Consider the following 20,641-nt stretch of genomic DNA (forward strand, 5'->3'; position numbering starts at 1 on the left):
GCTCCCTCAGCTGGGTGGAGGAGGAGGATACTGAAGTGTCAGGGATTTGCGCTGCAAATTTTGTTTCAACCAGAAGTCAATTCAATTCAACCAAAAGTATTCAAAGACCCTTATTATCTCCCATTAACATATTAAAAACCACATCCACCAATATGAAAATAAGAAAAGAGTTGTACCCCTCCCCACCATCTAGGAGGCCCAGCAACTGGTAACCAATTGTACTGGGCTACAGTCACACCTCCATTTTTCAAAAAGTATGAAATTGATATTTGAGATCCTCCATTTTTGTGGATGAGAACATGACTTTACTTTGTGGATTAGTCAAGAAGCTTGCTCCTCTCTTCCCTCCCAAAGTAGTGATGGCCCTTTGGCAAGATTTGTGCCTCTGACTGTGTCAGAGTTTAGCTGGGAGCACTTGTATGTAGCACTATTCACTTTATTTTGTAGATCTAGTGCATTTATCACCAGCAATCAAACAAGAATTAATAAGCTGTCACTTCAATAAACTACGCTATTTGTGAATCTGTGATTCTGAAAGTTCTTACTGAACGTAACCAGACTTAAAGTACCTAACTGGTTATAATCAGAATGGAATCCTCATGCTACAAGGCATTAAGGAGGGAGGTATGACAGAGCTGTCATTTGTATTTGTGTGTAACTTGTAAAACCTAAAAGCAATAAACTAAAAGTCACTAGTTTTGTGTAACTGCTGTCCATCCCCATGAGTTCTTTCAGAATGTCCTTTTTCTTCCTCACAAACTTAAGCCATTGTTTTTCTCCACCTTATAACCTTCACCAATCTGATACTCACTGTTATAGGAACAAGTATTTTTCAACCACCAATGTTTTAACTGCAAACACTTTGTTATATGTTCTCTATTCTCTCAGTGCTCCTTGGTGTTCCTTAAACTTCTGTAGAACTGCACCACTTTTCTTCCATCCCTTCCATAGATTTCTCTTTGAGATAGTGTGAATTGTTTACCTCTCCAGCAAAGTATCAGTAACAGCCTTGATCTCACCAGCACTTACATTGAACTCTTGTAGTCTACATCTATCACTTCTTGCTGTTCTAAGTGCACTGGTTTCCATTGCTTTATTTCTGCTCATTCACTGCCTCAAGATAGGAAAGGCAAGAAGGAAAGCATTGCACTCCCTTTGTTCAAGGAGAGAATATAGTCTCACAACTGGTAGTCTGTGGCAGAAGCCTCTTTCTTTTACTTCCATGAATTGCAGGAAATTGTGCCCAGTGTTTTCTCTTTTTTAAGTGACTTAACATTTACAAGGACAAAACTTTATAGCTCCAACCACTTCTGCATATTCTAAAATTTTTAATCTACTTTATATCTATTTTTATCACTTGACCTCCTTTGTTGTTACTTTAATTTGAGAAAATGCATCTTTGCCTTCTCCAATGTTCCTTAAACATTAACTGTATTTATAAATAAAGGATAAATTCAAAACACTTCTGAAGCTCACTGGCAAAAAAAATAAAAAGCAAGTGAAACAGACCACAGAGACTTCTAGAATTAGCACAACATCAATATGAAATAAAGCACAAATTACAACACTACATGGAAACTTACCCTGCCTGTGAGTTCACCATTCCCAGTGAGTTTTTATGAGCTGGTGATAATGTCTGAATTTTGCTTCCACTGGATCCAGATGAAGGCAGTGCTTTACTTGAAGAGGCACCTTGCAGTTCAAGCATGCATAAAAATGTAAGAAAATATAAGATTTTGCTGCTGAAATAATTTATTACATGTTTTTAAATTGTAAAATTCAAAACAAAAGTTTTAGAAATATAAAGATATGAAAAAGTGTCAAGATACAAGGAAAACCAAATATTTTTCCAGAAATTTACAGAAAATATGCTATTGAGATATGTTTTATTCTAATAAAAGATGTTGGTTCTCAATTACTTTCTTCACAAAGAAAAAGGAAAGAAATGTCAGAGTATGTACAAACAGAATATATTTGATTTTGCAAATGCAATTCAGGAAAATAAAATAATTTGACCTAATATATATAAACCAGAAGAGAATCCTCTGTGCTCAGAGAGTCTTTTTAGATTGATGGCAATCAGTGCCCCTTCCAACTTTATTTTAAATGAGCTTTTACAAACCACTACAGCAAATAAACAATCAACTTTCACTGAATAATTTGAGAACTAACATTTAAAAAGTAAATGGAAAAATTCATAACATTCATTTCATACCCACAGCAGTTTTGCTAATGCCACTCAGCTGTGGTAAGCGTGATGATGGTGATGGTGTTGATCCTACAGAAGGCATCTTCTTAACAGAAGCAGGTTTGTACTGTAACAAAACACAACCTAGAAATGTAAGCACTTAAACTATCTATAAAACACAATAGGTAGTTCTTTCAGGCACTATGGGAGAACAGATGATTTCCTACTAGCTAAACTGCTTCTGGTATGGGAACATGCAAATGGTTTCTGCTAGTCTGCTTTCTTATACATAGAGATGATACTAGTAGAAGACATTCTCTAACTCAGTGGTTTTTTGTTGTTCAACAGTACATCTTTCTCCATTTTTCTATTTTCTACAGCTTTTATTATCTTTTTCCACACTTGTCTCACGAGATTAAAATTATCATCTCATTAACAGTTAATTACAAAAAGAATACTCAAGGGCAGAATCATTTTTGTCTTTAAAATCCAAATCTTATATTCACCTGTGCAGTCTGGACCAGTCCCAGCACCAATTCAGAATACAGTACAAGAATCACTAAGTAACTGCTTGTGTCTAACTCTTCACAGCTTTCAGGAAAAAAAGAGCATTACCACCAAATGAAAACACATATACACTTTAAACCTTCACTTGTTTCCTTAATATACCTGAAGCCCTCTAAAGCCTCTAATTACACAAAATATTGCTGTCAGTTGTCCTGTAGCCACGTGCCTCTGTTTGACTCCTTAAGGAACAGCCTTGAATTGAATTCAGAAAACTAGCACAACAGAAATTCACCCTCATTTATAAAAACTGCATTTCTACTTCCTGCTGCTACCTTTGCCTGTCATTTTCACATTTCTGAATTACATTTATGAGTGGTTTTGGCTTTGCAACTGCTGCCATCTGATTTATGGATCTCTGCAGCTCTTTTAAGAAAGCAAAAGCCTTGTCCATGGTTAGTGTCTCATTTCAGTTTAGTGCAAATAATAAAATTATGTAGCAAAATAGTTAACTCCATTTAAAAGCAACACACTATTTAAAAAGCTTGGTTTGATGTTGAATGCAAGCTACAAGTTAAGAAAAATGTTGTAGCTCACCTGTGTTCGAGTAGGAAGCTTCCCTTTGGTATCAGCTGCCAATTTCCCCTTGTTAGTAATACGTGCAGCTTGCTCCTTACAGAAATTGATGTGTCTGTCAGCTGCATTTTCATTAAATCTCCTCTGACAATATGGACACTGAATGTAATCTTAAAAACACGAAAAACTAACATTAACAATGTATTTTAAAAGTGATATTGTTTTAAAGTCTTTTAAAAACCAGCCTCTCCCCCAGAGTAAATTATGGCTTATTGAATCTGAAAATGTAATATGTAATATGGATTGCTGGGGAAAAGAACATTGTCCACATGTATCACACAAGATGTTTCTCATTTGATGGACAAGAATCAGAATGGTTGAGGATCAGCAATAACCTAAACAAAATCAGAAACACTTTAAGAGGTGTTATTCTAACAGAGAAGGTAGCCAGAAAGGTATAGGGACACAGCAGGGATATCAGCAGGAAGGAAGTGGAGAAGAGGCTAAACAAATAAACAAAAATAATAATAATAATTTAAAAAATCACAAACACAGTTCAGTTTGTTCAAGACATGAAAATACCTTAAAGCCTTTCACACACAAATAGCAAAAGACAACAAAATCTGTTTCCTCTGGTAATTTTGAAAGACTGAGAAATAACTGCAACACTGGCAATGACCATTAAAGAAAAAAATCATAAACTTAACAAACAAAAAGAATCAGAAGAAATCCAGCCAAAATTAGGAGATATCTGTAGAGACAAGCAAAGAGAGTATTTGGTGGCTGTATTACTTTTCAAGATTAATTTCAAACAGTATTACATGCAGAAAATAGTAGTATTCTCATTAGATAGAAACAAGAAAGGCTACGTAAATATTTAAAATATTAAAAAATATATCAACTGTATGCTGGAAATACACAATTTAAAATACAGTGTCCTTGAAAAATAACACGTTTGGACTGCAATTTCAGACAGATATTTTAGTGTCTAGAGATAGTGATGCTGTATTCTGCAGATTACAGAATTCAAAACCATGTAAACATCACCTTCAGAAAAGCCTGACACCAGCAGAGCAGATTAAATTAGTATGTTTCTAGGTCATTTTAGAAATGTATCATAGAAAGTTAGGAGAGATTCAACAGTCACTGCCCCCAAAATTAGTTAGATATTATCCAAATCGAAAATAAGATTTGGATTATATGTTACTACCCCAAATGCAGCAGATCTGGCTTAAATTACTATCCCTTTAAAAATTAATAAACAATAAGTCAAGTGATGTAATGACCACCAAACCATGGACACAGGAAGAACACAGAGAAGTGACATAAGAGTTTTGTGGGGTAAAAACAATGTAGTATAACTAAGATTGTTCCAAAGAAAGTAAAAAAACAACAAAAAAGGATAAAGTTAAAAAACCAAAATAGATTAATAGAGCAGATATGAAAGCCCCTAGATAGTAAGACATTTCTGGCTGGTGCACAGCTCAGTTCTTACAGAAAACTGTCAAAGCCCACAAACCAAAAATGTATCAGACTGTAGGGGATGAATGTACACTCTTAAGAATTAGAAACTGTATCTTCATCCTTCTGAAAAGCAGTCAGACACCTGGCTACTTGCAAGTACTGTTCACACTGTCCAGAAGAACTTTTAGGATTCAATGTAAGCTTTATAAAATGAAAACTAATCAAAGTAAGAGGGCAGTGCAAATACACAGTCAAGTTCAAGATGCCTTAAGGTCCTTCTTAACATCACGAGGCTATTGTGCACTTTAGCGGAAAAAGCATAAGAGATCAAAGCAGCAGGAAATACTGCTTGTTTGTGAACTCAGAGCACTAAATTAAGTAGGAAATAGGAATACAAGGCTCTTTCTATTAAAAGGAAAAAGAACAGCTGCTTGTTAGAAACAGGGATGCAAAAAACAGTGCTGAACAGGAGAGGATGGATACACTCCATGATACCACGCGAAACATTCCCTCCCTCCTCCATGAAAAGAGGAAAAAGAGCAACAGTAGCTGCTCCTGCTCTGTTTGTAAGAAGAGAATCCACTACCATTTTGTGCATCTTTTCATTCCTGGTTTTCTCCTCCTAAATCTTACCCACTGCAGCAGGATGAAGCCAGGAGAGTAAAACTTGGAAAATGTAAACAATAGAAGGAAGAGAAACAGAGACACATTATCTTCCCTTTACCTCCTATCAGTTCTCAAGCAGGCTGAATAGGGTTATGTCCTTCACTTCAAACTCATTTGCAGTCTCTGGAACCAAGGGAGCACCATTTCAGTAGCTTTTTCCAATCTAGATTTAGTTCTGGGCTTTTCTGCCTGTAATTCAGAACCTATATAACTAGATTATTAATGATTCTTTCAATGGTCAAGCCTCATGATTCTTATCCACAGCATTTGCTATTGGCTTTACTCTAAGATGTATATAGCTTTTCAAGATGCTGCGTACAGAATGCTGAACAATACAACTTAACCTCTTATACTGAATGCATAGTTACAATCCTCATACTAGACTAACACATTTCCTGTAGAGAAACAAGGTAGGGAACACTTTACATCCTCACTTGACCACAGACAGGCAAAAGAAAACACACGCTTTTTTCCATTTTCCTTAATCTTTCTGAAAATAGCTGATTGAGCTGATCATACGGTTTAGCTCTTAGGAGAAGAGGAAGAAATATACTCTCCAACCTATGATCGCAACAAAAAGTGTATTATTTCCTTCTCACTCACATCAGACTGCTTCAACACTTTACCCAGTCTCAGTTTTGAAGGCACCCAAGGACTGCCACTCCCTTGATAATACAAATTCCACCCATCTCACGTACCCAAAACACAAGTACCCCCACCACATGAGGAAGGATCATACGCACATTAAGGTACACACTGCATACATGACACTAAACGTGCATTCAGCAAGAAATGGGAGAGACTACATTTGAACAGTGTTGATGTGTAATCCCACAATGTAAGTATGTTGTGGGTGCTAGCTAATTAAAAAGGTACTCTGCTATTTCTGAGCTGTTCTACTCTTGTGGACACAAACAAGGTATTGAAACAACTTGTCCAGCCTATGCTTTATAAGATGGTAGCAAGATGGAAATTGTCCAAAACCACCTTTTGACACACTGAAAAGAAAGTCATAGGCTTTGACAGCTACACAGGATGAGAGCCAGCCAGACCCATGGTCACAAACCAGCACCTGCACAGAGACAGTAAGTCATCTTCAAGAACTTGTGAATATTGTATTCCAACAGTATTACTTTCCAATCCAATTTTTTACAAATTAAGTTAAAAAAAAAATTCTCTATGAAATTTCACTGTTTCACATACCAGGGTCATATGATGGCGGAGGTGGTGGAGGGAGTTTTCCACCATCTTTAAGATTAAGTCCTTTGGCTGCTCGTATAGTTGCTATAAATTCTTCATGCTTTCGTCGCCAGTTGGAAGGTTTTTTGGGTGGTTCTGGCTATGAAGCAAAAAAGAAATCTTTGTATGTTTGAAGTTTTTACTTCAAGCTAAGTTATGTGCCTTATTTCAGTAGACAGCATTATAGTTAGATTTCTGACAGATCCTAGTTGATCTAATTACCAAGAACTGCCAGCAGAAATAAGCCTTATAACGCATATATAGTTTGTCTAAAATATTCGTATTCAGAGTAAATTATAACATACTCGTGGCTTAAGAGGTTTTACTGTGGGAATGTCAGTTCCTTCTGCTCTCTGTCGGCTGGAATCGAATGTCTTCCTTTTCTTGGCAGAAGTTTTTTGGCAAATGGGTCCATGCTTTTTCTACAAGCAGTACCAAAATAAAAGGAGAATACACAACTTAGTTCTGAAAACAGAAGTTACTAATACATTATTTCTCTCTCACTTGATATAACAGTCAGCAAAAAAAGCTGAACTCTTGATGAATAAGCTCTGACTGTTTTAACTCAAACATTCATGCCAGCTATTACCTTTAAAACAAAACTACAGGAAATCATGAATGCATATACATGGGTGATGATGAAGAAAAGTAGAAGGCATCTATATTTGCTCCTTGCACATAAAAAATTGATGACAGGTAGGCAGCATTTGCCTTGAATGTCAAGACAAATCAGAGGTGCCTGAAATTCATATTCGCATTTAAGGACAGACCAGTTTCTGTTAAAAATGGAGAACAGTCTTTTGAAGACAAAACACTTCAGTTACTATCTGAGACTATAAGTTAGGATACAAAGCTGCAGAGACAAGGATTTGACTTTCTTAGTCAAAAGACACTTTTAGAAGCATATATTCAGAAAGTGATGGGATTGTAAAATAAAATTAACCTCCCTTTAAAGAGCTTCCAAACTGAAACAACTGGAATCATTAATTATTTGGGGGGAAAAAAAACCAAAACAAAACCCCTACAAAAACAAAGCACCTTGATCTACTTTATTCGGCTATAGTGACCACTGTTTAACTCTCCTATCAACTTACCAAATCTAAAAGCCAACAATGCAACAATTGTTATGAACTTACCAGTGCTGCTGGAAAGAAAGTCCTTCCACAAATCTTACATGGCAACAGATCTCCAGTTTGCACTGCAACCTCACCTTAAAAAAACAACATATTTCCATAAGAAAATTTGGTTAAATTATTGATAAAACATTCTTTCAAAAACGCTAACCTCATATATACTTAGCAATAGTAACACTCGTTACTGTAAATATACATCCTTTGACCTGTGCAGAGACTAGGAAGATGAGAAAGGCAAAGAAGATACAGAAGTCCTTGTGTACTTTTGAAAGTTGTCAGGCACAGTAACATGTCACCACCAATTTTGATAATTTACAATATGTAACTCCACACCCTTAAAAGGATACATACATGTCAACATGCAAATGAAAAATCCACTGTAAGTCCCAATGAGAGTTCAAATACACACCAAGAATAATGATATTTCATGGTATTTCTGTCTTTGGAAGAGAATTACCTCTTATAGCTTCAAAAATAAGACACATCCTATCACTTATTCTTCTCTACTAAGTTAAACTATTCCACTTTCTCTTGAAAAGAAAACAGTCTTTAATACTATTTTTACTATATATTTTATTCAGATTATTACTGATGATTCACAAAAGCATTTCTGATGTTGCTATGCAATCACTGGTAGCAAAAATGTAAATGACATACTTGACATAGAGCAGATCCACAGAGCCAGACAAAAGACCAAAAAATCAAAGTACCCAGGCCTATGCAAGCAATTATATTCATATAGCATGCATTATGCAATGGAGACATGGTAGAGATGAAAAACTCCAGAGTTTCCCAATAAAAGGCATGTATGTACCAGAGGAATACAGGGATATTTTTATATAATGTATACATCAAGAAAAAGGTGTTCAGTTTGGATTGAGACTTACTAGTTGCCTTCTCTATACTCAATCTGACTATTACAACACAACTGCTCTATACCACGTTAAAATAAAAAATACTTTGACTTGACTTGTATTTTAGGCAAAGCAATGGCTTAAACTAAACAAGTTATCAACAGAAATTTTCAATTATTTGATCAGCTTTTGTCCCTAATTTCCCAGTGGAAAACTATTTTCCATCTAAACATATCCACTTGTTGATTAAGTGTACGACCAGTCCTAAAAAAACAAATAATTTAACAAAATACTTCACAGCAAACAAACAGATTCTAGAAGCCATGGTTTCCACTGAAAATCTTTTTTTTTTTTCCCAAAAGATTAAAACTGACTGAGATTTCTAGTACCAACAAGTGACTATTGTTGATTTCTGTCTTTTTCAATTACTTAAAGGAAAATCATCATCGGTAACTACCTATAATGTATTAGTTGTATGCATACACTACAGAGCACAGTGCATTTTAAGAAGCATAATCATATGAATTGTTGTGCGGTTTAAAGCATTTATGTTCATATCTTTAATTCACTTATATGCCTCTTCCATGTAGACATGAATAGGACTGTCCTTGTCATAGCATAGCAGGACTGCACTAACAATAACCAAGTTTTAAAACTGAAAGTCTTAATCAAGCTTCCTTTTGTGTCATCTAAATTCTGTGTTTAGGGAGAAGTAAGAAAAATACAAAACATGCAGATAAATCTTGGTTTTCTTATATTCTTGCATTGAATTATACTTGAATGTTATCAAGATTTACCAGGAACTAATTTTTTAACTGTATTTTTTCATTCTCTATTTTAAACAATCATATCCAAAAAATTCTCCATAGGTCTATTTTCTTAAATCCACAGCCATACCATTAGCCACAAGTAATAACAAGCATACTGTTTGTACATAGCTTAGAAGGCTGGAACCTGCCCTCACCATTGACCTCAAGGGTAAGTAGCAATGGTTGTAAGCTTTTCTAAATTATTCCACTCAAAATACAAGGTATGCACAGCTTTGTTTGTTCATGAATTCATTCTTCACTGTTCCCAGGGCACTCTTAGTAATGATAATCTACATCACTGCAAACTCACTTTGCTAAAGAGCTCAACTTCCTTTTATGACATCATTCTAATACAAGCCTCAGCTTTGCAGGAACGAGTGAGAAAGGCATTTCACGGATGTACAGAGTGACACTGCACATTTCAGAAATTAGCTGAAATAAATCAGAATTAGTGATCTTGAAATAACACATATAATCTAAGATGGAAGACTTGACTGAAACAAGAATTCTTTCAAATATCTGCCTTAGTGAAAGAAGAAAAGCTGTATTTCCTACCATTTTCTTCTGTGTTCACTGAACTCTGGAATTTGAGGTTGTGTTTAAATTCACCATTAAAAGCAGACTTGATAGCTGCTCACCTGATCGAGCAGTATTTACACAGGACATACCAATGCATAAGGAATGCCAATTAGCACTTAGTGCAGCTACAGTTACAGAGCTGTATTTCCTTACAGCATTCCTAGCCTCCTTTGTTGCTGGTAGGTAATCACATTTGCCCAGAGCTATTTCTACTGCCAACAGCTCCCCTGTAACACAAATCACTGACCCAATGCACAAAAGGAAGTTATTTAAAAAAATAGAATGTTCCTGAAGTTTTGTTGGAAACGGGAAGCCTAATGTCCTTTATATTTGCACACTTATCCCTTCAGATTCTTAATCATTCCTCTGTGATTTTCCCCACCTCTAAAGTAAAAAAAAAAAAAAAAAAAAGAAAAAAATCCCCAACAAACCACAACCACAAAACCTTAACATTTCTCTCTAGGAGTCCATGAGCCTTCTCTTAGAAGGGTTAGCAATATCATCAACATGAAATCTGAGAATTTAAAAATAAAACACGGGAATAAAATTTAAAAATAAAATATGGGAATTGTGAAAGTTGAAAAAGAATTGATTTTGGCTTTCTTTTGTTTGTTTTTTAAAAAGGGATTTGTGCATGATATCTTTGAAGAAAAGTTAAAAGAAATGGTTGTTATATTGGGATGTACTGGGGGGGAGGAGATTGAAAAAAAACAAGACACTCAAGAAACAGAAGAAGGATGTGCTTGACAAATTGGTCTGAGAATAGAAATTGGTAGTAAGATAGTGTCATGGTAATTTTCTTCATTCTTAAAGTCTAGCAACAATGCAGGACTTTTTATTAAATTACTTTGGTTATACATCCACAGAACACCCAAATTCCAGTTTTCTTTCTACCAATTTTAATACCACTAATCACCACCAGTTTAGATGCTTCTATTAACTTATTAACTTGGAAAAGGACTGACATAATTATTACTGTTTATCTAATCTAAACATATCCAGGGAAAAGATGAATACATTCAACATTGTTATGTGAATAGTACAGAAGCAGTATTTCAGTGGAAGTGATGCCAAAACTATGATATAAATATAATGCTTTACATCCTATTCTTCTACTGTTTCCCTGAGACCAGGTCTCAAAAATACTGAGTTCAATGTAATAAGAAGCTGGAATCTGAACTAAACAACTAGAGTGGAAGTTTTATTAGCAATAATCTTATCACTTGTGTTTCTAAACTGTTTGTCACAGCTCCTCCTCCTCCTCCAGCCACTTCCAATTTTTTTTCTACCTACACATAAGTTACTGCACACATTCCTCCTGAATATGGCCACAGTCTAGTTGCCTGTACCTTCTGATCTTGGAGTTGGAGTTTACCTGTAAAGTTTGGGTGGACCACTAAGTCTGACAGCACAACTGCACTGTCAGTCTCCAGATTTATCACAATTCTTTCAGTATATAGATGAGTTTAGACTTTCTTGAAACCTGGATTTCCAGGGAACATTTTTTTTTCTTTTTCTCCTCTCATGTACAAATACCACAATTGATTTACGGTAGAAAGTGCAAGCTGCCAGTTTTCAGATTTAACTCAGTACAACACTTGGACCCATCAATGTTTGATCTGACAGTCATGGGCATAACACTAGTTCTTGCTGTCATGTTTACAGATAAAGCAGTTGTACAAACAGACTCCACATCTAGAGAGAGCAGAAGTCTTCAGTTTGCAGTTTTCTCTTTTGGAGAGCTTTATATAGTCAAGGATGTGTGTGCACTTAGGTATAAACTGCAAAATGCTTCAAACAAGCAAGAGTTCATAACAGTATTTTGTCATGCTGTAAAATCCATCTGACTGCCCTTCAAAACCTTTTATTTTTTCTGCCACAGTGACAGTACTAAACTTCTTGGGCCAGACAACTGTGACAATCAGAACCATAAAGCCTCACCAAATTCAAACTTGCAGAAACACTGCAGTACAATTCCCTGTCTTGAGTCTGGGTACCTATTGGAAAATAGCAAGTAATCTACAAGTGTTAAAAGTTATCACTTAAAGAGCACTTGCCAAATTCTTCTGCAAAACTGTATTTATTGCTTTTATCATAACTCCCCTCATCTTCAAAAGTGAGGTATTTTCTACTTAAGAGTTCCATACACTTAAAGTATGATGAAAAATGCAGTGCATTCCCCACATTAGTTAGAATCAGTATTAACAAGCCACAGCATCTGGCCCTCTGGGGACTGTCAGTCTCTAAAATATATCAACTAATCAGTAATGACTGGGTTATATTTTTTAATCAACATATTAACTACAGCCTGAAAAGACTAATGACAACAAGCAGGAGTCACCCAAAAATAATACCAATGTAGTGACGTAGTTTTGGAACACTTCTTTGAATAGACAAATACAATTTCAAGTACTCATTTTTAAAAAGTAGTTTTATAAAGAGAATTAATAATGGAAATACGAACGTAAAAAAGTAGGAAAAAAGTATACCAATGAAGGTGTTAAGTTTTTCAAGTTTTCAGTATTTTCCAAAAAGAATTCTGAAATGCAAATGAAAGCCAGACAAATACACCATACTGCTTAACAACAAGGCAGTATTTGCCATACTTTGGTAAAGTCTCCTTGGTAATGGACAACATGCCTGATTTACCCCACCAAGCACATCCTTTTTCACCTTGGCTATTCTGCAGTTTGAAGGAAGTGTCAGAGAAATGACACGGAAACCATAGGAAGCTCTGTCTAATAGTGTTCATTTACTGTGAAACTTTTGTGCAATTAGGTTATTCACAACTGTGGAACAAATACCAATCTAACTACTTTTGCTATCGACCCCTACTTTTAGAAGAAAGGCTCATGAATTCTCTTCTACTTCAGTACTGACAATCTTGTATAAACCTGTCACTTCTCCTTCCAAAATATAACTAAGAAAGTAGCGTAACTTCCATTCCTCTGAGCTGAAAAGATTTCCATAGTACCTCTGCATGTTACTATATCAATTCTTCTGCCTGACAATGCAAATGCATTACATTTTTCAAAATTACTATTATTGCACTGAACATGAGGCTGATGATAGTGAGTTTGTTATTACTTCCTTGAAAATAACATATCAAGGAGAGACCCACTGCTTCAAAGTGACAACCTGGAGGAGGATTCTACGAAGAAGTTTTTTTTAGTGACTGAGAAATGAATTGCATGCAACCAAGAATGGCTGTAACAGCAGCACACACTCAACTCAAATCATGCAGTACTGTCTGTCCTTCTTTCATTCCTTCCTTCCTCATGTGAAGCATAACTTTTAGTGTGAAAACATGCCAACTGTACTACACATTCTTAAAAATAACCAGCTCTCCTGGACTCCTCTCTATGGTTGTATTTCATAGGATTCTTCCAAGCAGATCCCTAATGTCCAAACCTGCTCTCCTGAACTCCAGGGTTGAGATCCTGCTATTTACCCAGCTCCCTCCTCTCAGGATCCTGAATTCAATCATCCCATTGTCACTGGAGCAAAGGCTGCCCCTGACCCTCACATCTCACATGTCTGTAGGTATGAAGTTCAGCAGGAGTAGACTTGTCAGTTCCTTTATCGCCTAGGTCAGGAATCTGTCATCAATGCACACCAGAAGACTTCTTGACAAGCTTTTGCCTTGCTGATTTGTCCCTCCAGCAGGTATCAGGTGGTAAAGTCTCTCAAGAGGACATGGCTCCTTCCAATTATCTGAGGGAGACCTCATCATCTTCCTGATCAGGTGGCTTGTAGTAGACACCCAAAACAGCTTTTCCCACATTGGTCTGCCTGCTAACACTGATTCATATGCTCCTAGGTGACTCCACAGCAAAGCTCCATGCATTCTCACTGCTCTCCCACATGAAGGACAACTTCCCACCTTGCTGTCCAGCTGGTTCTTCCTGAAAAGCCTGTACTCATCCACCATAGCACTGCAGCCCTATGAGCTGTCCTATCACCTATGCATGATCTCAACAAGATCCTAGCCCTGAAACTGAGTGCAGACCTCAAATTCCTCCCATTTGTTCCCATACCACGAGTGTTAATGCACGGGCATTCACGGGCATTCTAGAGTGGCATTCGGTCATGACAATCATCCAGAAAAAATTCTATGAGACCTTCCCCCATAATGCATATGGAACAAATCCAAAGGCATGTAAGCAGCACTGTTTGATCAATCTTAGTGCCAGATACATCATCTGGTCTTCTATTAACAAGCTTAAGATCAACCAAAGGCACTAGAAAGCATGTGACCTACAAAACCTATGTACATGTTACACAACTCTGCTTTGGCATCCTAAGCTCACTGTGCTCCTGTATTAGGCTACAGGCACCATGGTGATTTTAAGAGAGTAGTCAGGCAAAGACCTGTCTTCTCACACCAGCTTTAAACCAAGACTGCTTTGCCTTAGTGATTCCCAAAGCAGTACTGGATTTACATACTCTATTACACATATGTACTTGGACAGAGCAATCCCAATCTAAGTGTGCTTAGTTATCAGAATCTTACTTGGCTAACAATAGTGTGTTAAAAACAGTTTTGATAATAAATTTAATTTATAATATATTGACTCCTTGTTTGCCCCTCCCTCGGAATTTCTTTTAAAAGTAAGCCCACTCCTCACCTGTTCCAGAGTCAAGTGCTTTACATACTCCTGGAACCAGGTTTCACCCAAATGCAACAACTGCTTTTGAAGTTTCACCTGCACACACATCATGTCTGTGTGCAGGTGAAACATATTCATCTTCCCACTATATTGAGCCTATTGAATTCAATTAACAGATCAATCTAGTTTCTGCAATTTAAGTTAAAAATGTAAGAATTCTAAAAACCTATAGAAAAAGGCATAAAATCTCTTAGTTCTAAGATGCTGAAGAAACCAATCCGAAACATTTAAATTCCTGTCTATAAATATTACTTCCTCCCATTTAAAGGTGAAACGTATTCTGGTAGTGCTCTTCCCCTACTGTATCAGCCTACACCCAGCTTTCAAATTTTTCTTTAGGTAAAATATTTAATTTCCGTTTTTCCCCAAGATGTAAACATTAATCAAAAAATAGAAAAATAATTGCTTTATAAAAAGTAAACACACTGACCACCGTTATACAGTGTTAAATGTCAAAATCAGATCACTTAACAGAGCTGCAAGGATGCTTAGTGAAACACAGCTGTTCAATGCAAAGTCACATTTATCATTTTGTTTTAATGGTTACCAGAGACAAACAACTTAAAAAAATATACATTAATATTAGTTTTTCATTGCAATCTTTAATAGTTTTCAACTTGCTGATTTAAGAACAGTGTACAATAAAATTAATTCTTTCTTCTGTTGGACAGATTTAAAAAAAAAACCAAAACAAAACAAAAAGCTGAAGTCTGAAGTCAAATGGAGCTAAAGAAAATGGCTGCCAAAGTAAGAAAGCTACTACATGCATCCAGTGAGGCAAGACAAGGATGAACTCTAAAGGGAAAAGACGACTAAATATTATTTTGTGTTTTAAAAAACAATAATTTTGGAAAAAAAATAACACTGGGCAATATTTTGTTCAGAAATTCTGTCAAAGCAAGCATAAGCACTTGCTCTCAAGAGTCACGTTACTAACATAAAAGCCCAAAGGAGAATGCTTGCTAGGGGTAGAGCAGGGCATCTCAGACATTACCCATGCAGGAAGGGTCCAGGGACAATTCCAGGGCGTACCCCAGCTCCCAGAAGGAGATGCCATGCAGAAAGCTTTGAGATTTATTCTTACTAGCACTCGGGGACACACCCAGACTGCTCAGAGTCTACACGCTTAATCACAGGAGTCCCTGCTCGGCATCTATCTGCAAGGGAAAGCTCTGCGTTTGAGAGTGCAGGCTATTTCCTGAGCAAGCAGCCACCCATCCCCTTCCAACCACAACCAGCCTTCTCCGGCTGCCAGAACACAGGCTGGAGGAGAACGCTGGGAGTGGCCAAGTGCTGCCATTACCCACCACTGAGAGCTGGACTTTTGCCCTCCGACACAGCTGCCCCTCTGCCCCTTACTCCTTAGGCTGGGATGGGCTGTGAACAAGAGAGGGAAGCGGCATTTAGTTGGCTCAAGCAGCTGTTGTCGGCATCCTCCCAGAAAAAACAACAGACTGGAGAGAAGCCGATCAAACACCACCATTGGTCTGCTTCAGCTTAAATAAAGTCAGGAATTCAGTGCTTGGATCCCCTCCTCCATCTCCCTCAAGCGAAACAGCAACAAATATGCCATGTGTGACAGCTTTTTTTCTTGCCATCCAACACCGAAAGCAACAAGAACATTTTAATCCATCAAAACCGGCCATGAGATTCAGCACATGGTGAACTACTCACAGACAGATTTTTAAGCTCACCTTAGAGATCACTACATTTTCAGTCTATTGCTCTAAGTATTTTCATCAGTAAATTAAATGAAAACTGAAAAACAGCCAAACAGCACACAGCCTGCAAAGTAGCAAATGCTGGGCTAGCGACTTTAGACTTAACATCAGATTTGTCATCCATAATGACAAGTATGTACTAATTCCTTTTACAAAACTTTGATACTGAAAGTCAAATTTGTAGCTTTAAATTTGTAATATAATAATACTGATAAAAAATAACATAATAGAGGAACTGCCTTAAAGGAGCAACAAAATTTTAGAAGAAACTTTAATGTTACGTAGAAACTTATTTTGCCGTTTCACTGAACATTTAAACTTGAACATAGTGAAAAAACGCAACTGCAACACTGGAAATATTATTTACCTTTTTAAATATTATTAATGCAGCACTCCACATGTCAGCTACTACACATGAACTCTCCACCTTTAGGAAAGAATCATTATAAATTGGGTAGAGCCCTTTCTTATTAACAGCATGGTTATATAAGCCAAAAAAATACAGATCTTGCATCTGTAATGCTGAGCTTCAGCAAAGCAAAGCACCAACTTCTGAAGATGGAAAGTCCAGGACAAGCATCCTGAGCCTGAGGGGGTCCTCCACAATCATGAAAAACACATCAGGAGAGTGCTGCGGACAGACATAGTCCTGTCCTTCACCATAACCACATCCCTCCTACACACAACTGCCAAGGACCTCCTGCAGAAGTCAGCTCTGAGAAATGATTTTCCTGAGCACTAATATAACGATGCAGCAGGCTGAGCCAGATTTCAGAAGCTGCCCATACTTCTTTGTCAGGTGGCTATGACTGTGCAACTACACATCCAAACACAGATTTAATCTAAAATGGCAACCTCTACTGTTCTTCTGAGTTGCCAGTGGAGCAATGACTGGACAAAAGAATAACACCCAATGAAATAAACTGAAAAGGTGTAAAAAACCAGCAAACTGACTTGCTTCAAATATTTTGAAGCAGGAAAGAAAGTATTTTATTTTCTCTAAAAAAAATTTGTTAAAATAAAAACACAGCACAAAGTGACCCACAAAAATGCAGAAAACTGTTCTTCAGTTTCAAGATCTTTTGCATTCAAGGACACTGGATAGGAGTGACAGATATGAGTGTTCACAAGGCAAGGACAACTAAAGTTTTAGAAATTACTTATTTCCTCTGCTATTCTCAAAATTAATCACGAGTGTTCAGAAGAATCATTTCACATGAAATTTCACATGGAATTTCACATTTCACATGGAAAAAATGCTTTGATAAGTTCTAGCTTTTGAAAGTACTTTCACGAAAAGGTTCAGTATAAACGTGAGATTTCACCTATGATTTAGCAGTTCTTCCTCCCACCGCTCACTAAGCTAGACCTTATACAACACAGCATAGCTGGCCTTGGTAAATTAGCTCAAAGCCAAATCAATTGATGGATAGGCTGCGGATGATGTACAGTCTCAAATGTAGTCAAACACACAGCTTACTCAAAATTAAAGCAAGTTTTCCCCGTTTGTACAGATAACATACAATTGTCATGAGAGTCGGAGTGCCTGTTAAGGCATTATTTGATGAACACTGGACACCACCCTTCAGATTTCAAAGGCATCTTCGGATTTTAATGCCAAATTATGTCCATATTTATAGTCTTGATGAAGTTACTAAGCACAAGAAAAGGGTCTCACTACTGTAAAACCCACTAAAGACACAGATCTACTAAGATCACAAGTATTCTGTGAAAATTAGTTCAGTTCTCTAACCGCGCTAGAAGGGATAAAGAACAAAGGCTAGTTTGTGCTTACACCTATTTAAGCACTCAGTTACCTCTAAGAGAAGTAAAGCGTGGAAGACTTAATGACTCTTTTGTGATAGTTTCTTACAGCGGGTCTCTTATTTTTTCTTAAGTAGCATGGTAAAAGCTGCTTGGAAAACACTGTAATGACAGGCCTACAAAAATGCTCAGATTGCAAGCTGTAACTTCATGAGTTCCAAGATGATATCTACGGACAGATACTACAGAGAGCAAGGACATTTCCATTAATTCAAGCGGCACAGGACAAAGTTGCAAACATCCTGTCAGCAAACACATACCTAGTTTTCTTCACCGCACTGAACACTCGCCTAGCATGATAAGCGGATCCCAACGCCCACCTTAGCCATCTGTTCGCAAAGAGAAGGGCTGCCGTCGAAGATGCGGACAGGATGCGCCCCACCCCGCCCAAGGAGCACCCGCCGAGCGGCTCCGAGCAGGGAGGGGCCGGCGGGGCTCGATGCGGAGCCGAGACAAAGCGGGGAGCCCGGTCCTGCAGCCGCCCCCGCCCCGCGGCCCCCGCGCCGGACCGAGCCCCCCGGCCGCACTGCCCCGCCTCAGCCCCGCCGCCCCAGCACTGCCGGCCGGGGGCTCCGCGAACGGCGAAGGCGGTGCCCGGGCCCGGCTCCCGCCGCCGACACCGCTGCCCGAGCACGCCCCACCACAGCACAAGGGCGCGGCACCGCCCGCCTCGCCCTGGGCGCCCGCCGCTGCCCCGGCCCCGCCGCTGCCCCTCACCTTCCAGCCCCTCCATGGCGCGCTCCGACCGGCGCCTCGGGATCGGGATCGGGCTCGGGCTGCGGCTCCAGCTCCGGCTCCGCTCCGAGCGCCGCTGCTGTGGCAACGCCGCCTCCCGGCCCTCCAACAACCGCCGCTCCCATTGGCCGGGCGGCCCCGCACGGCCACAGCCCCGGGGCGGCCTCTCCCCGCCCGCCCGCCTGCCCTGCCTCTGCTCCCGACCGCACCCCACCGCCCCGCCAAACCCCCGCGCCCCCTCAGCCCCCCGGACAGGGCTATGCCGAGCCCCGCTCCGCCCCGCTGCGGCCACGGTGGTGTCACCCGCCCTCAGGCTGCGCCTCTGGTGGGGTGTTCCCAAGGGAGTAGGGCACCGAGTCTGGGCATCTCCGTGTAAAACCCAGGCTTATCCAGGCTCTGGTGCGATGTGACGTGTCCTACAGCCCACATGTTGAGGCTATGCTGTGATCGGGATCTTCTTCCAAGAGCAGCGATTGTACACGAATGGTCCGGGTTGAAGGGGCCGCTGGAGATCATCCAGTCCAACCCCCCAGCAGGGCAGGGTCACCTAGAGCGGGTGACACGGAAAGGCGTCCAGGTGCGCTTTGGAGGCTCCACGGCCTCCCCGGACATGAAGAGTAAAACGAAGCACATAAACAGCAATGACCGTGCGGTCGACAAAGCATCTGAGAGCTTCCAGTCTCTGAATGGACACGGGCGGCAGCTGGGATGGTTCCAAGGACTCTCCAGCCTCAGTGCCCAGGACCTGAACAGACAGGTGCTGAGGTGTGGCCGTAATGGGTGTCCCCTTGCTTGTGAGAAAAACAGAACAATGACAGGAAAAATACACAAAAAAAGTAGTTTCCAGGTTCTCATCCCAAAAATAATTGCAGACAATGGATTCCTCCACCCTTTCTTCTTCCTCTTATTTTCTTAACTGAAAGAGATTCTGATATAAAATTACTGTCTTGAGGGGGGGATCTCTTGCTACAGGATAACATTTGAGTAATGGATGTTTTTGGAAAATAGTGTTCCTAAATTGCTCTTGGCTAAGGAATATGAATAATGCTTGATACATATTAAAATTCTTCTGTTCCTTTTACAAAACCTCTCCACATTTTTAACAACAAAAGCATGTCAAGATTTCTTTCTTCAAGACATTATTTTAGAACTAATTTTTAAGATATTTGTTTGTCTTTCTTGTGGCAATACTCCATGAGCAACTAATAAAGTTTTTCTATAAAAATTACAATAAATCTCATAGAAATTACTACTGTCTTTTCAGGTATATGCAAATCATTTCTCTTCTTAGGCTAGACAAGTTGGTTGATACAGATTTACTTGTCCATAGAGTCACAGTTACTGTCCCAATCACAGTACATCTGCGAATGCAACTCAAATAAAGCAAACCAAATACATAAAAACCACATTAAATTGTAGATTTTGAATATGTTGTCTTCTCTGCATCCCCTTAGCATGGAACAAATAGATCCAGATGTTGCATGTCAAACAGCCAGAGTGTAAATCATGATTAATATATGATTTAAACCATCATTTGAGACCAAAAGCTTGAATATATATAGTAATTCTAGATGCAATTTTTCTAGTTGGTTTAGGACCATAGAAAAATACATCTCAGATTTGCATTTGATCTATAGAGTTTATGCTTATAAAATTATAGGCCAGGCCAGAAGCAACGA

The 20,641-nt window shown here is 38.7% G+C and overlaps 1 protein-coding gene across 3 annotated transcripts in view; it reads right to left on the reverse strand.

Annotated features, from left to right (window-relative positions):
- ZC2HC1A (zinc finger C2HC-type containing 1A) overlaps nt 1-19,057 on the reverse strand; it is a 33,595-nt gene extending 14,538 nt beyond the window's left edge. For 2 of the 3 annotated variants that reach the window (XM_050309707.1, XM_050308853.1), the window contains exons 1-7: nt 18,945-19,057; nt 7,774-7,847; nt 6,943-7,059; nt 6,602-6,737; nt 3,290-3,438; nt 2,216-2,315; nt 1,584-1,692 (exon numbers count right to left, since the gene is read on the reverse strand). In XM_050309707.1, coding sequence (XP_050165664.1) covers nt 1,584-1,692; nt 2,216-2,315; nt 3,290-3,438; nt 6,602-6,737; nt 6,943-7,059; nt 7,774-7,847; nt 18,945-18,960 — 701 coding nt within the window. In that variant the 5' untranslated portion in view covers nt 18,961-19,057. Of the gene's footprint in view, nt 1-1,362; nt 1,366-1,583; nt 1,693-2,215; nt 2,316-3,289; nt 3,439-6,601; nt 6,738-6,942; nt 7,060-7,773; nt 7,848-18,944 lie in introns of all 3 variants that reach the window. The other variant, XM_050310520.1, reaches the window with a different exon arrangement.
- Nucleotides 19,058-20,641: the final 1,584 nt, after the last annotated feature.

The sequence above is a fragment of the Myiozetetes cayanensis genome, unplaced genomic scaffold (assembly GCF_022539395.1).
Source record: "Myiozetetes cayanensis isolate MyiCay16 unplaced genomic scaffold, myiCay2020 scf1, whole genome shotgun sequence".
Classification (NCBI taxonomy): Eukaryota; Metazoa; Chordata; class Aves; order Passeriformes; family Tyrannidae; genus Myiozetetes; species Myiozetetes cayanensis.